Raw genomic sequence first — 16,577 nt, 5'->3', positions numbered from 1 at the left:
CTTCCATTTCTTTTATCTCAGATAAAACTCTACTCAGAATGTCTAGTATGGTCAGTTTATACTTTGATTCCCATTTTCCAGTAGCTGCGTTTTTTGGCAGCCATCAGAATTAAACTCAGCAAGACCTTACTATTTTAAAGCAATTCCAATGCTACATCACAGTTCAAAGAAGTCACTTCCTAATTTATACCAATTTGCTAACCCAGCATTTCTGACAAAGTAGTCTGCAGGGAATTATTAAAATCTACCAACTCGTTACACTTCCAAAAATATGTTTCCAATTATCACTTTCCTCCCCATCACACATCTAATATTTGCAATCTACCTGAAGAAAAAATTGTTTGGAGTCTGCTTACAGTATAGAAATACCCATGCAAACACTTCCAAGCAAAACATCAAAATCTTCTAGACTATTTTTCTTATAAAGGATCTACACATATTCCTGCCTTTGTTTCTTTGTGAATTGCTTATCCAGTCTCTCTTCCCAATTCTTTCTAACCTTCTCTGATTGACTCCTATAGTTATTGACAATGTAATCTCAAAAAATATTCAAGTCAGACATGAGAATGTCGTTTTCTTTTTCAGTCACTGAGAAGGTCACACATTTATTGATTTGTCTGCTGATCTCTCACTGTCAGCCTTTCTTTTTGTGTGCTCTCACTGGGTCTGGCTCAGTATCACCCTCCCAATCTTTGCCCTACTGACCCATTCTTTCCTCTTTCAGGCCATAAGCTAGGCCCTTATTTTTTCTTATGGCTTCTAATCCCATGGTGGTTAAAAAAGCTTCATGGTTACTGGCAATTGTCATTAACATGCATGTCCCCTTCCACATGCTGATCTTCTCCCCCAGGGCACAGCATGCCCTACAGGCTTGTACACTGTAGTTGCTTTATCCTCATTGCTCATCTAAGTGTCACCCAAGTGGCAAGCAAGAACTGCTGACCACCCTCCAGAATGGTTGAGCTGACAGCAACTGCTAACCCATTCTCCTTGCCCTGCATGCATACTATTTTTATATATACATGTATGTATGTATGTTTATTTGCTCTTATCTTTAACTCACCAACTTTTCTTTTGTTTTACTTATTTGCAAACCAGAATACAAAACTTTAAAAATACAAGCCAACAGAAAACAGGTGGTGCTGTAATGCAGACAATAAAGGGAAACCTGCCCTCAACTCTTTTGATATTGATTAGGGCCTTGGGATGTTGCTGGTGATGTTCCATTTGGTAGTCAGCTTTGTCATCCCTTATATGAAAATATTTACACCTTTTAAAATCCCTTACATCTCTGTTAGTCTTTTCTGCTCACTTGTTTGTCTTTTCCCGGTTAGGGGGATGCCACAGCAGAACTCCAGTCCACTAATGATTGGCAGTTGATTTTTATGGTGCCAAGTTGCCAGCCCAATGCCAAACCTTTAGCAAAGGCACGCCCATTCACACCTGCCTTTCGGAGGCTACTTGACTGTGGAGAGGACATGCAGACTCCGCACAGAAGGCTCTCCAGCCAAGAATCGAACAGGAGAACCTCTTGCTGTGAGGCAACAACACTACCACTGTACCACCACAGCTTGCTCACTAAGGAATGAAAGTCATTGATTCGTCTAAACTCTATGGTTCTCAAACTTCCAGAAAGTAGCATAGCATGTGGTTTAGTTACAGTAGCATTTATATTACTTGAACAAATATAAATGTTTAGAGAGCTGGAAACTACAGACAGATCTCTTGAGCAATTCAGCAATGAATGGAAATATTGAGATATTCGGTTCATTTCATGTTTGCAGAGCTACTGAGTAAACTAACCTGCTTTTGTACCACATTCTACTTTTGTATTAAACAGTCGTATTTTTCTTATTCCATTTGTCATTTAAAAAAGTTTCAGAATTGTATTCTTTGCAATTATTTTCCTGGAATGCACTGCAGTTTCCTGGTGATAGTTTATTGTTAAAAAGATTCAGTGGAAACATAGGAAATTACCAGCAATCTGTCTTTGTCTCAGAGAATACTAAAATATGCAGTTACCTTATATAAGCTTACCTTCACAACTGGGTGGTGCCCCTTCAAACTGAAGATGTACTCCTAATCGGCAGGTTAGTAATTCATCTCCAACCAAGCTAAACCCAGGATGGCACTGATATTTAATAACATCACCTGCAAAATAAACACAGAATCTGTTTGCTTTCTTTGAGTGCAATAATCAGTTTTTTATTAAGAATTTCTTGCAAACAAAATAAAGTCTGTATTTTCACCTTGACCCTGATATGAAAAGTAATGGGCAAAAGGAATAGAGAAAACTAGAACATTTTATTCTAGACTCCTAGTGCTGGGAAAAAAGGTCTTATTTTCAAAACAGTGCTGGGATCCTAACAAGTGAAATACAATAGACATGGTTAGAAAAGTGTTGACACTGACTCATTAACTTAAAGTATACCAAAATAAATCTGTTCAGTACATGACAGTCATTACCCAGGAAAGGTCTGAAGTTGCCTTGGTCCTGTGATTTGATGACGTTGAGGTTTGGTGGCACTATTTTAATGAAAGGAAGGGACAGACCCAAAACGTTCCAGTAAAAAGGTTTGGATGTTACATAATCTTTGATTGTATGACTGATCCTCCAGTTCTTTGATTTGTTTTCTTATTATTTTTAATGAAAAGAGGTTGGAAGGATAAGATCATTAATTTATGAATTTATTTATTGTTTAGGATATAAATGCATTGTATGAAACAAAGGTTTAAAATGTAAATTATCATCAGTCAGAGATTTATCAATCATACCTGTAGGAGGGAGGTTGTTTTATTTTTAATAAGGGACTCTTTTCTATCTTATTTACTAATTTCTTTTGTGTTGTTCTTTTTAAACCAGTAGATTTTATGTAACAATATTATTTCTTGTAAAATCATGTTTTTACCACAGCATAGAATAAGTGTTGCATAATATATTGTCCTTACTTTTTACAATACGCTTAACATTGAATCTTCTACACAACTCAGCATAAACAAGAGCAGGCAGACAGGAACACTCTTTAATCTGTCACATAAAAAACAGCACTTTAGATGTGCGGCACACTCCTTATGCTGTACTGCTGTGTCAGTACTGGAAAAATGTAACTAAAGCACCTACTGTAAGGATCAAACCCACATCTTTCTGATCCTCTCAGCATCAAAAGCAAGTACACTACTAGTTAAGCCATTGACAGTGAGATATAGCTGTATTCTTGTGATTTGTTGTGAACTGCTTTTTTTAATTTTGCTTTTTATGTACTGGATAGCTCAGAGAACAAGATGATACTAAAATGTAAGTTCATTTTTATGGCATTTTGTACAATAGACCTCATCCTTATCAGCGTAACTGATTGGTTTCCATATCAAGATTAATAGGTGACCTTTGCAGGATTTCATTTGTTCTTTCCCATGTTATAATGCACTGTAACGTTTACAAAACAATACAATTAGTCAGTTTAGTGGAAAGCCATTCAATTTTATGACTTGCCAAAACCGGATACATTGACTGATTTTAGCATTATTTTCTCTGCACTTCAAACTTACAACATTCTGTTTATTCAGATCCAAAAGGCACTGTGCACAACACTTACTAGTATTGTCATTGCACTGCACATGAATAACACTGAATTACAACTGCAATTGGAAAAACTGCTACTGTAGTTCAGTTTATAGAAAACCCAGCTTCTCAGCAGTAGTCCCAACACATTGCCCCATAGTAAAAACAGAGTGTTGTTGTGCATGCATATTCAACAATAAAATATGGCTACAGTTTTCAAACTGAGCACCACATTACTTGTGTCATAGGGTTCATGTCTCTTTCTATGATTTATAGCTTTACAACTGCTAAACTCCAGTAACCAAAAAAAAAGAGTTTAATTACATTATTAGCACTGAAATATGTGTGGCTTCCAAAAGTTTTATAGGTATAGTATTCTTTATTTTTTGGTAGGCTGGTGATCTCATATACACACACATACATGATATATATGATCCGTACTGTCTGCTGAACGACTGTTTCACCAAAAGTGAAACAGCCGAGCACACTTTCGCGAAAGTGCTTTTCACCGAAAAAGCAGTTTTGTGACAGTGTGCTAAAAAAAGGGAAAAATGTGGGGCAATGGATGGTGGTGAAATCACAGAACAGTAGGGATAAGGGAATATTCCCTTTTCCTCACTGTAGTGCGATCTTGAAGTGAGACTATAAAAGTGGGGGAGGGTGCAGGGGGGCTTGCCCCCTGCGTAAACGTGAGTTTCGTGTTTTTTTTTTTGTTTGTTTGTTTTGGTTTATTTTAGTACACTTTCGGTGAAAAGCACATTCAATAAAGTCTTTTTGGATGTGTTGGTTTCAATGTTATGGGCATTCGGTAGATATGCCTAGATCCATATATATATATATATATATATATATATATATATATATATATATATATATATATATATATATATATATATACACAATGGAGTCAGTATATTCATTTCTGAGGGTGTGGAGGTGAAGTTCTTATGTAAAAGCTTTGTTTTTACTTGCTTTATACCTATACACATACATATGTATATGGCTTCCTATTGAAATGTCAACACTCAAAATGTTGAGTGCTGACAAGCCAATATAAAAGACCAAAAACACAGAAGAAGAGTGAATTTCGAAAACTGCTCTTCTCCTTTAAACTTCTTTTTGTGGTGGGGCAAGCTTATATTTATATATACCATCTCTGAGATCACCATTTCCTGAGAAATGGCATCTCAGACTTGGTATATACAAGTCCGATCTTTCAACCATTCAATCTATATATTTCAGGACTCACTGTAGTGGGTCCTAACATTTCAAACAGTTGTCTATATAGATAGATACATTAAACATAAACAGACACACACACACACACACACACACACACACACACACACACACACACACACACACACACACACACACATATGCACACCCACAGACGGACACCCACACACGCATACCCACACCTACGAGCGCACATGCGCGCACACACACACACACACGCACACACACACACGTTTGTGTGCGCAATTGGTCAAAAAGGGACACAAAGTGCACCCCAACAAACTCCTTGAATCAGAATGCAATCTGCTATATCAGTTAGACATTTTTTAGTAGCAAACACCTTAGTTAAATTCGAGGATAACAGCGCTGAAGAAGTTCATGTTTCAGCTAGGGCACAAACTCAGACTCTCTGGATCAACTTTCCAGCTGCTCTATCATTATGTTGCCAAAGCAGCTGAAAACTGGATAAGGTTTTTAATGCTTATCTCTGTGTCATACTATTAACAGATGTGATACATCTTACTTTGAATCTTTGAAGAGGTAGTCGAATGTCATAAGAACATAAGTTATGTAATGGACATGAATGCAGTATCAGAGGTAGTCGAATGTCTTAAGAACACAAGCATGAATGCAGTTTCAGAGGGCGTCAAATGACATAAGAACACAAGTTACGTAATGAACATGAATGCAGTATCAGAGGTAGTCGAATGTCATAAGAACACAAGTTACGTAATGGACATGAATGCGATATCAGAGGTAGTCGAATGTCATAAGAACACAAGTTACGTAAGGGATATGAATGCAGTATCAGAGGTAGTCGAATGTCATATGAACACAAGTTACGTAATGGACATGAATGGAGTATAATTCTTATTTCTGCTTGTACACCAACAATTTTGATATACAACTAATTGGAGCACATAAAACATAAATTTTAAGTCATGATAAATGAGGTTATAGTGTCATGCACACAATTACAAAGACTGCACTGCCTGTGAGAGTGGCTGCCATTTGTGCAGGCATGAGTGCAAATAAGATTGTTTCCAGAACATCAGAGTCTGGGTGTTCAGTATCAGGTGGAATTCTTGCAGGGAGTTAGTAGACAGATGATCTAATACTATCCAGTTATAAAACTCTGCAGTTAAGTAGTGTATGTCTGTATTTTTTTTTCCTGCTGTTTCATCTTTACCTTTGTGCTATTAAGAAATCATGTAATTGCCTATAAAATTCTAGGCCTCTAAGTATAAAGTGGATAAGATAACACAATATACAACATAACAGACAAAAAGTTGGTGAATTTTTGGGGAAAATCAATGAGCTGCAAGCAATAAAGTTCTCTACCCCATCCCGTACCCCCCCCCCACCAAATAAACAGTTTCCAATTATCTCAAACATAGAGACAGCATTCCATCCTAGTGGTTCAAATACTGAGAAAACAACATTCAGCTAACACTCCGTCTTTTGGGATGAAGGTGTAAGTATTTTTTTGGCCTAAGTAACAGCCTCAGTTGGAGACTGCAGGACACAGTCCAAGCAAATAAATGACAGGAAGAGTGCTAGCACAGTACCCACCCAGCAGTGATACCACTGTTTGTAGCAAGCAAGGAGACAAATATAGATACAGGAGAAAAGATCTTCTTACTAGCAGGATACTTCACCGCAGAGTCATCAAATCTCCTTTTCATTATGGCCAGAAGTACAGGACAAGACACCATGGCCTAGTTAGGTGTACGTTATCATGAGTGTCAAAACAGAGAGAAAAAACACACAGACAAAAGAGATAGTAGATTTATCAATTAACTTATTTATTATTAGTTATCCTTTGTTAACCAGGTTATCCCAATAAGCTAGTGGCTTCTTTTCAGGGAAGACCCAAGGTGGCATTTATACTACTAGGGGAAACTTGGCCAGGGAATCTGGGAACTTCCCCTACTCTTTTTACTAGGTGTTGTACGATCTTTTACACCCATATGAATGACCACCAGCTCAAGCAGATAGGACCTTCATTCAATATCTCAACCAAAAGATGACACCCACAGGGGCGTAGTACCCATTTATGCTACACTATAGTGTCAGCAATCAATCAATCCAGCGTGGGAATAGAATCCATAGCCTTGTATACCAAAGGTGAATGTGCAACCTGTTGCACTACTAACGCATAAGAGCTATCGGCTTATTTCTTCTGCTGTATCTCTTACCATGTGAAGCATCATTAGAAATCATCAATGATACATGGAAGTCAAAACACTTTAAAATAGCTGTAGGTTTTAGACTTATGTCAGCTTCTTGTAATTAAGCTAAAACCTTTTTTTTCATGCACCTGTATTTTAGTTATAACTGGTCTAGTTCTTTTGTAAGATATATCCCCTGCTGACAAAGTATGCCTTTAACAAAAACATTCACTGGCTGTTAGTTTCAGTTTAGTACAGTTATAATTTTAAACCTACTATGGGATTATTTCAGGACATTATATATTCACAATAATGTCTTCCTTTGTATAATTAAAAAACAGACATTATTATATTTGAGACAAACTGTTATGTTCCCAAAACATGCAAGATAATATTGTTTTCCTACGAATTCTCCCTTAAATTATGCATAAATTAAAAATGCTCTGCAAATAGTATGCAATTCTCAATGTTTCTTAATGTTAAAACTGCCACACTGGTTTATGATGTGCTCTGCACAGCATCTTGTGCTTACTTTGTACTCACTACTCCTGTTTCACAAATGCAAAAAAAACAATTCTGAGAAAACAACAATAAAAAAAGGTTACCCAGTTCATAATCGTCCTCTTCTGGAAAAATTTCGGCTTGCAAAACAGCAGACGGCGGCTGGCACGTCTTAAGCTGGTAAGCTGAAAAAGAAGGGGGCAGTAATGCATGAATGTTACATTTAATATTTGTCTGCTGTGAGTATTTGTGTGAGAAAAAAAACATTGCTACTCTTCAAATTATGCATTCAACAAACTGCTATTATATTTTACTTGCACCAACCTATATTGATACACAAATGATTCCTCTTGCTAGATTTAATGTCATAACCCCCATGCTCTACTGACTCATTTATGCTTACCCAGCTGTAGGATAAGGAACACCACATCAACCAGCATGGAAAAGAGCTCTTGTTTTGAAGGCAGAAGCCTATGGTTGTTCACTGTTATAACAGTGGTATAAGGAGAAAACAGTCAAGCATGTGATGGTGTAATATGGAAGAGGACAGCATTTTTCATTTAAACATCTACTTTCCAGCATACCTCCAACGTGCTACACATGCAGTACCTATAGATGCTCACTCCAAGGGCACCTCTGCCCTTTCAATACCATGTTACTATGTGCTGACTTCTTGTAGACGGCAAACATATACACCAAAAGTTAGCATTATTGTCTTTACCTGGTTAAGCCATTTTAATTAAAAAACAAACTATGTCCTTTCCTCCACTGACACGGGTAAGATGACCACCGGCCAGGCATTTCTATGTTAACCATCCATCTTGTTAGGTAGTTCATCTGCTAATGTGTACCACCCTCAAGCTACACTATTTTTACCAGATGCCATTGTCTGTGGTATTAAACAGTTTTTGCAAAAGATTTACTACCAACACTAAATTTATAAAAACACCATCATGCTACCAGTTTAAACAAATTCATCTGAAAATTATTCATGAAGACAAACTTGGGGGTCTAAATAAGTACAGTCTCCATGCAATGACAGTTGTGCTACTTACACATTTAAAATTCACTTAATTTGCCAATATTAAGTACTTTTTAATACAATACAATTATTAGAATGTTTGATTAAATACTGCTCCTCAACATTTTGAACATTCCCATCAAAGTGCATTGTCTGTTTTTTTTACATGTTCTCCTAACAGAGTGCTGCCCTCTAAAATGAGCATCTCTTGAAAGTGTTTTTTTCCATATACAAATGACATGCATATTTCACTAATACATTCTCCTTGATTTAATACTCCTTGGGAGGCTGTCATGGGGGCAACAACCAAGACGGATGGCATTAGCCTGGAGAAATACAAGAAGGGGGTGAAGAAATAACAATTGCAGACTGTATTTAGTATGGTCTTAGACACTTATGAGGTCCCGTACTCTCAGAAAGGGCAGTAATTCTGAAGCAGAGGAGAGATCCTATTCTGTCTGTCCTCCCTCATACAGACCCATCTCAGTTCTTAATCTAGACTATGCGATATTGATAACCTTACAGTTCAGACCGGCCATGCTGATCGGCAGTCTTCCTGTCAGTCTTCCTGTTACAGACCGTTGTGGGTTAATGTGTTAATTCTCACTAGAAAGACATTTGACAATATTCTGAAACTCTCTATATAAAATGAGAAGTTCAGCTCTTAAAACTGCCTTTTGTTGCTGGTCAGCCTCGATGTGGAGAAGGTTAATCAGGATTGTTTGCTTAATGTGCTGGGTTGTTGTATTTTTTTTTTTTCATTTAAAACTACTGCACATCTGAGGAAGATTTACACAGATGCCCTTGCCTGTGTGGAAGTGAACGCAGAAATGTCTGCCAATTTTAGGGTGCATCAATATAGACCAGCAGCCTGGCATTATGATGTGGATCAAAATCTCAATAGTATTAGAGGGAAGTGGGTTTCTAGGGTTTGGAACAAATGAAAAAACAAGACACCCAAAACTGGATCCTCTAAAGAATAAAGCTAGCAGTTTGAAGGTAATATTTGCCTCGATGAAATTTTGTTTGGAGGAGCCGGATGGTATTCAACAACTTGAAACAGAGTAATCTTTCACTCTACATTGGCATATTAGTCCCAACTGGAAGAAGTATAGGCATTCAATCCCTGTGAGACATTCAGTCAGACCATCAATCTGGGTAGCATAGTCTTCTTCTTCTTTCGTAGTAGTTTAAAGAAGCTTTGCAAAAAGCTGATTAGGGAATAATGGGAGAATGATCCCCCATTTTCAGTGGGTTCATTCCTATATAAAGTGAGACTAACAAATTACCTTTCTGAAAAGCTGGTTAAGAAGGTTGTATAATGTGATACATGTCACAAAGGAAACACTGAAAAATGCTTGGAAGGGAGTTAGGAAAACTTATTGTGAAGGAATAAAAGGCAATTTGAACAGAAGTCAATGGTGCTACATTTATTTGGCACCAAGATATGCCATCCACCCATCCTAGGATGTTTTGTATGTGCATGAAAATGATGTCAGAAAACATTTTTCCCCCAAACAGATGTCTGAAAGCATATCTGGAGTTGCCCAGGTACTGCTGGAAGTCTTATGGGAGTTCCAGGGGTACAGAGTGGGATGTCTTTTGGGGACTGATCAATGCTTGTGGAGTTTAAATGTCAGCTTCTGGAAATGAACGATGCAATATGATCTGGTGTGAGTATACTCTCTCCAATAAAGTTTATTTTTTTTTCTCACTAGAAACACCTGATGAACAAAATTGATTAAACGCTGGACAGCTCTGTTTGTTTCTATCCTGTTACTTGCTATTAAAAAAAAAAAAAAAATAACTGGGAAAGGGAAAAGGGACAGCCTCCTTCAAATTCAAGATTATATGATTTAAAGACTGATCCTCTTAAGACAGATGACTTAGTGACTAAGGATCATAACAAGATCTGGTATGGAAGCAAGTAAAAACCATGATTTCAGAGGGTGGAAGGGATGGATTGTGTAAGATTGAAGGATAAACTAAAACAGAGTGAAGGGGTGGTAACTACTATCTGGAAAAGATTCCCCTTTGTGTCAGTAATACATCTGACTCACTCTTTCCATTCTGATGTTTCCCTGGAGTGTGAATTCCTGTGTTACAGTGCTGAGTTAGGATACCTGCTACTGTCTACCTCCATCCCACCTTGACAGAATCAGTTTGACCTAAACATGCCTTGGGAATGACAGATTTAAATTCCCTGCTTTGGTCTTGCAGCTGTAAAATACCACTGTCAGATACAGAGTCTGTCCTGAATGTTTTTTCACAATGCTTGCGATTTGGGGGTTTCGGCACATTTGTTCATTACAGGTTTTTATGGAAGTGTTGTGTTTTTGTTACCTTTTTGAATGAATGTATGAAATATTTTGGATTATTTATTGGTGTGACTATTGGCAATACAAGGTATTATTTTACTGGAATGTACTAATAAAAGCAGCTCTAAATTCCCTTTTCTTCAAATTTCACAATTGCTGTACTATATTTAAATATGAAAGATCAATCAAGCTGATTTTACTAAACATGACATTTAGTTGACCAAGTAGAAAGCCATGCTTTTGAAAGCAGTATAGCATCAAAAGAAAAATCACAGATGACAGATGGACTTTTCCAAAGCAGACTAAGACAATGAAGAGGAGCTATTGATATAGGTTCATAAGCTCATAGTACTAGGCTTCCTGCACTTGTGGTCCATTTGAAGTCTAGAAAATTTCCTTTTTAGTGCCACAAAAATATGCCTCATTAATCAATCAGCAGCAATATGAATGTGTCAATAGCACCTTTCTGCCAATGTCACAAAAATGTAAGATTCTTATGTGTGCCATATCCTTCTATTTACAGTTCAAAAAAACTGGCAGGCATTTTGGAAATTTGAGGCAGGGGAGATAAAATGTGTATGCATATTAAAGGCCAGTGTGCATAGACTATATGAGGAAATGTGGAAAGACTGCTTGCTACTTTTAATCAGCCAACAGAGGCTTTGTTTCATTAGTACTGGGTGTCCCTGTTCCTTTTTTCTTACATAACTAAAACTTCAGAAAATAGTCCTGGCTCCAAAAAAATCCCACATGAAACACTTCAGACCTGTAGTTTTGAGATACATACCATATATTGTATAGTTTGCCATGTCTACACCGCTTACCTGCATCACTTTCAAAAAGTGGAATAAGCATAAAGAAGCTCCAGAGACCACTGGTGAGTCACAGTGCCCTCAGGCAACTGTCTCAGCTAGGGAATCATGGCAAAGTAATTGTTGCATTTGCTGTTGCATGGAAAGACAAACAGATCACAGCAAGAGGTGCCGTAGCAATGGAAAATCTAATTGGTTACCATAAGGCATAAGAAGAGACCTACTGAGCCTGTTCACAAGGTATTTCAGAGTCCTGTGAATGTATGGTGCAATATAAAAGCACTGTAAGACCATCTTCCATAGCCAGACCCTCACTGCTTCCTTACAAGGGGTAGGATCTGATTTCTTCCTACTTGTTGGTGATCCAAAATACAGTTATGTTGTCTGTTTGGATGAATATCACACCTTGAGGAAGATAGTCTTGACATTCCTGCAATATAGGGAGGACTGCCATCAACTCTTAGACATATATGTGTGCATTGATATTTGTGTCTGACCACTGACATTGCACCAGTCTTCCTTGTACTGGTGCCACTATCCCAGGGAGGACACATTCATGATTACTACTACTACAGGGCCTGGGGTTTACAAAGGGTTTTCCTGAAGAAACCAGTGGTGATTGTAGCTACTTACTCAGATAATTTCTGCATGATTTCATTATAATGATGGTTTTGATGAGATAATGTAGAATCTGAGACCCCCAAGTACAAAGAATTCCCCACAAAATTCTTATGTGGAAATGTGCAAACTGAATCATTGGACTTGATGAGGCCATAAGGCCTAGAGCTCTCAGCACTAGAACTGTGGAAGGAATTTAACTGATTAGAAAGGACTAAATGGCTGATCTCAAATTGTGAAGCTTTTCCTGTGGTAAGGAAACTATGGACCTGGTAGTGTTCGGCCAACATCCCATGAACGTGGCAGTCTAAGCAGTTGCCAGGTTGAAAGTTGACTGTTATTTCCAAAGACTTGCAAAGATTGGGGAGACAGTCTCCGGTTTTGATGATGGACTATATTAATGGAGCAGCTAAGAGAAAGTCATCTAGGTATAGAAAAATTTTGTACCACTTGAGCCGTAGATAGGCTGTTATGACAGCCATGCATTTGGTAAACATACCAGTGGCTGTGGTGAGTCCAAATGGCAAGACCCTAAACTGATAGAGACTGGCTCCTATATGCAAGTAAAGAAATCTCTTTAACTTCTCAACAATGTTTATGTGAAGGAAAGTATTTTCATATTGATGGAGCATTGTCATCTCTGTCAGAAGGTGAATTGAACTGTTGGCACTTAGGCTTCCTGAACGATAGAGACTGAGGCACATTTTGGCTCCTACGGGATGATTATCTGCAGAGCCTTGAACTTTACTCTGATGGCAGAAAAGGTATTACCATTCTACATGCTTTCTTTCACTGAAGGGCCAAAGAGGGATGACCCATCAATGACAGTATTAATGAAGTAAACCTTAGGGTTGTCCAGAAAAGTTTGCATTGAGAAAAGTCTAGAAATCCTTGAGCCTGCATGTTAGTTGTGCTTCCCAGTTAATATAGTGGTAGTTGAAATCACCCATGAGTATAGCATTTGGCTTAATGTTAAGCAATTCTAGTAAATTTAGGTATGAGGTATGGCATTCCATGTTCATGGTGGGGGACCTGTAGCTAGCAAGGATACAGCAAGGGATTTTCCTTATGTTTAGTTGGACATGCAGTAGCTCATGTGTGTCATATTGTTTGACCAGTTTCGAGATGTGCATATCCTTTATGTACATGGAAACACTTCCACCCTTTGTTCTTTTATGTGCAGTAGGTAGTATGAATGTGTGAAAGGCATTGTAGCCTTGCACTGATGGATTGTTTTCCATGGCTTTGTACCATGTCTCAGTGACTGGACAGATTTCAGCATTCTCTATGCCCTTACTTATAAGTTAGGTAACAGACAGATTTTCTTACTACCTTAGCCGCATTTTGGTTAAAGGCCAAATTAATTTCTACATATGTTCCTAGATCACTGACTACTGTGTTATCTCTTAGGAGTATCTTAACAATGAAGTAATTACCCAGGTCAGTTTTCCAAAAAGGCACTATGATGCATTTCTTAACATTGAGTTTTAGTCTGTGACTTTAGCACCAGTCATTTGTCTGTGTTAGACCTTCTTGTAAGATATTTGTGTCATGAGGGGAATGTATGATAGCTCCCAATTTGTAGTCATCTGTGAACTTGGTCAGCCAAAGGCCCTTAACATTACCCTCTACCAACAAGAAGTAGATGCCAAATAGGAGTGGTCCCAGCATGGAGCCCTTAGGTACCCCACTGGTGACCAGTCTCTTAGTGGAGGTGTTATCACCAATTGTGACTCCTTGGGTCCAATTTGTGAGACAGATGGCAATCCAGCAATTTGCACAGGGCTCCATGCCCAGTTCAGTAAGTTTGTCAACAATAGAGTGGGCTATTTTATCAAACACCTTAGCCAGGTCCAGGAGGATGGTATGCACAGTTTTACTATCATCCATTGTCTTAGTTATTTTCTTATAGAAGTCCACCAGGTTTAATAGGCATGACCTTCCCTTGCAAAAGCCACAATGGGTTGGGTCCAGTGTCTTTTAGTTTATCATTTCCATGATGATTCATTCCATGCCTTTGCATATTAGACTAATCAGACTAATAGGTCTGTAGTTTCTGAGGTCAGTTGATGGCCCTTCTTTGTGAAGTAGGATAACATTTGAAGTCTTCCATTCTCATGGCACAAATATTGTTCTGAGGCTACAGTTGAAAAGTGACTTAAGAGGTCCTGATAAGTCATGTTTCAAGGTATTTAGGAGGCATCTCAGGGTATTGTCAAGGCACATTGAGGCTGTGCTTCTGGCCTTAGTGAGCGCCACCAGGACCTGCTGCCTGTCAATAACCTGGAGGGTTATGCTAGTAGGTATTTTATAGGGGGAGGCAGGGGGGAGTCAGGGGAAAATTTTAGTTGAATTTCTCAGCCATCAAATTTGCTATATCACTTTACTCAATGGAGGTGACACCACTGACCGTCATTTAGGCACACTAATATAGATGGCCTTGTGGTCGTCTTTATCCTGTGATGAATTCTTGACCTCATAATTGGCCTTGTTGGACTTAATTACTCTCCCTATTTTCCTGTTTAGTTTAATTAGAGAGCTCCTACCTTTACAGGAGTTGATCTTCCTGATATTGGCCCTGATTTTTTATTTGTTTTGTTATATACCCTGTTAAGGTCAGGATTCCATCAGTGTGGTTTGTTTTTTGAGTTTGATTTGGGCTTATTTCTAGTAGGTACACCAGCCTCTATACAGCCATTTGCATGGGTGTAAGGGTCTCTGTGCACAATTCCATATAGGTTGCTGTGAAATTGGGGTTAATATGGCCATTATATTTTGACAGAATATCACTTAACATGATCACTTAACAGGAACTGGTATACTATGTAATAGTTCCTAAATATTACAGGGTTTGCTGAGGTTTCAAGTTGAGTTTTTTGAAGTACACAGCTTTGTGGTCTGACCTCATTAGTGAGGAAGTGAAATTGGGGGAGGGGGGGGTAGCACTGTCCCATCATACTGGTGAGTACTATGTCCTGTATGTTTGGACCTCTGGTCAGTGTGCATATTATCTGATCAAGGGTATCTGTGTTAATAAAGTGCAGGAAATGTTGTGTCTATGAGTATGAGGCAGTGTATGTTTCCCAGTCTATAGATGGGTAAAGTCTTCCATGAATAAGGTATTTGGTATAATGATGACTTTCTCCAGTAGGCCTGGGTATAAGTTGTGGGATTCTAGTGACATACAGAGTGACCTATAGCTTGCTAGTTTGGTATGGGACTTTGGCTAAGGCATACCTCTCAATCTCTTAAAACAAAAAACCTGGACAAAGCCTAAAATGATGGGGGGACAAATAGGCACAGAGTTTAAATATTGTTCTTACAAACTTAGAAAGTTGATATAATAATAGGTTTTACATTAGCATGAATTTTCTGAAGGATGTGGAGTGTTAAACTCAAATGTTTGTCATTATTTAATGACTTCAATCCTCAGCTATTTGCCAGAAAAGTGCAGATTTTAGGAGGCAAAAATCTGGACATTCTGAGAAAATCTGTACAGTTAAGAGGTATGGTAAGGTTATTTGCATATGGATAGATTCAAGGGCTTTATCCTGTTTAACCAACAATGCTTGTTAACAGATTGAGACTTCTTCATCTTTTGTCCTTATTGGTGCAGATGATGGTCTAAATGTGTGTAAGACACTGAAGCCTTGCTGGAGTACTTTCTGTGGATTTAAACCATGTCTCAGTAACAGCACAGATGTCTGTATTCTCCAGATTGAGAAGAGCTTGCAAGGTGTGGAGTTTCTTATTTAGGCTCCTAGCATTGAAAAGGTTTCTTTGGGTTTTATTTGCTATGTTAATAGGTTTGTCAATTTGGCACTGCTTAAAAAAGGATGTGGGGGGGGGGGGGTAAAGCCAGTATTCATAATCCTTGGGTAGACAGGTGCAGACTATCCTTTGCAAATCAGTGTGGTTTGTTAACCATGTTCTCCCATGCTACCAAATATTGGATCTTCCTGGAAAGACACCAGAAACTAAGCTGATTATTTAATCAATCACCTTTTGTTCATATTGTGGCATCACTTTGGTAAAGGTAGAATGATGCTTAATGCAAATCACATATCTATCTGCCTCAGACACATATTCAGAGAGACCAGCAATTTCTTTCTTTATACAAACCAGGGAAGTACATCTCAGTCATTAGCACCCACATGGACTGTCACAGAATCACACTAGTAGCTGCGATATAATGACTTGAGTGAGTGCATAGCTTCGCTGAGCTTGGCTCCAGATAAGCAACTAACCACTACCTTCTTGTTCATTCTGGTAAGTGGGTCATCTGTGTGTCATACAATGTAGTCCCCTATAACAAGTCCTGAGTAATGTGTTGGCTTG

At 38.2% G+C, this 16,577-nt stretch overlaps 1 protein-coding gene across 1 annotated transcript in view; it reads right to left on the bottom strand.

The window, feature by feature from the left end:
* Positions 1-16,577, bottom strand: part of LOC122792903 (CUB and sushi domain-containing protein 1-like) — a 4,548,980-nt gene that overhangs the window by 1,976,965 nt on the left and 2,555,438 nt on the right. Inside the window, exons 34-35 of the mRNA XM_044060461.1 lie at positions 7,575-7,655; positions 2,038-2,151 (exon numbers count right to left, since the gene is read on the bottom strand). Of these exons, the coding sequence (XP_043916396.1) occupies positions 2,038-2,151; positions 7,575-7,655 (195 nt within the window). The remainder of the gene's footprint in view (positions 1-2,037; positions 2,152-7,574; positions 7,656-16,577) is intronic.

This window comes from Protopterus annectens, chromosome 2.part0, assembly GCF_019279795.1.
Source record: "Protopterus annectens isolate FY-2018-M chromosome 2.part0, PAN1.0, whole genome shotgun sequence".
Classification (NCBI taxonomy): domain Eukaryota; kingdom Metazoa; phylum Chordata; order Ceratodontiformes; family Protopteridae; genus Protopterus; species Protopterus annectens.
Note: the sequence above shows the minus strand (reverse complement) of the source record. Positions and strands in the feature narration are given on the sequence as shown.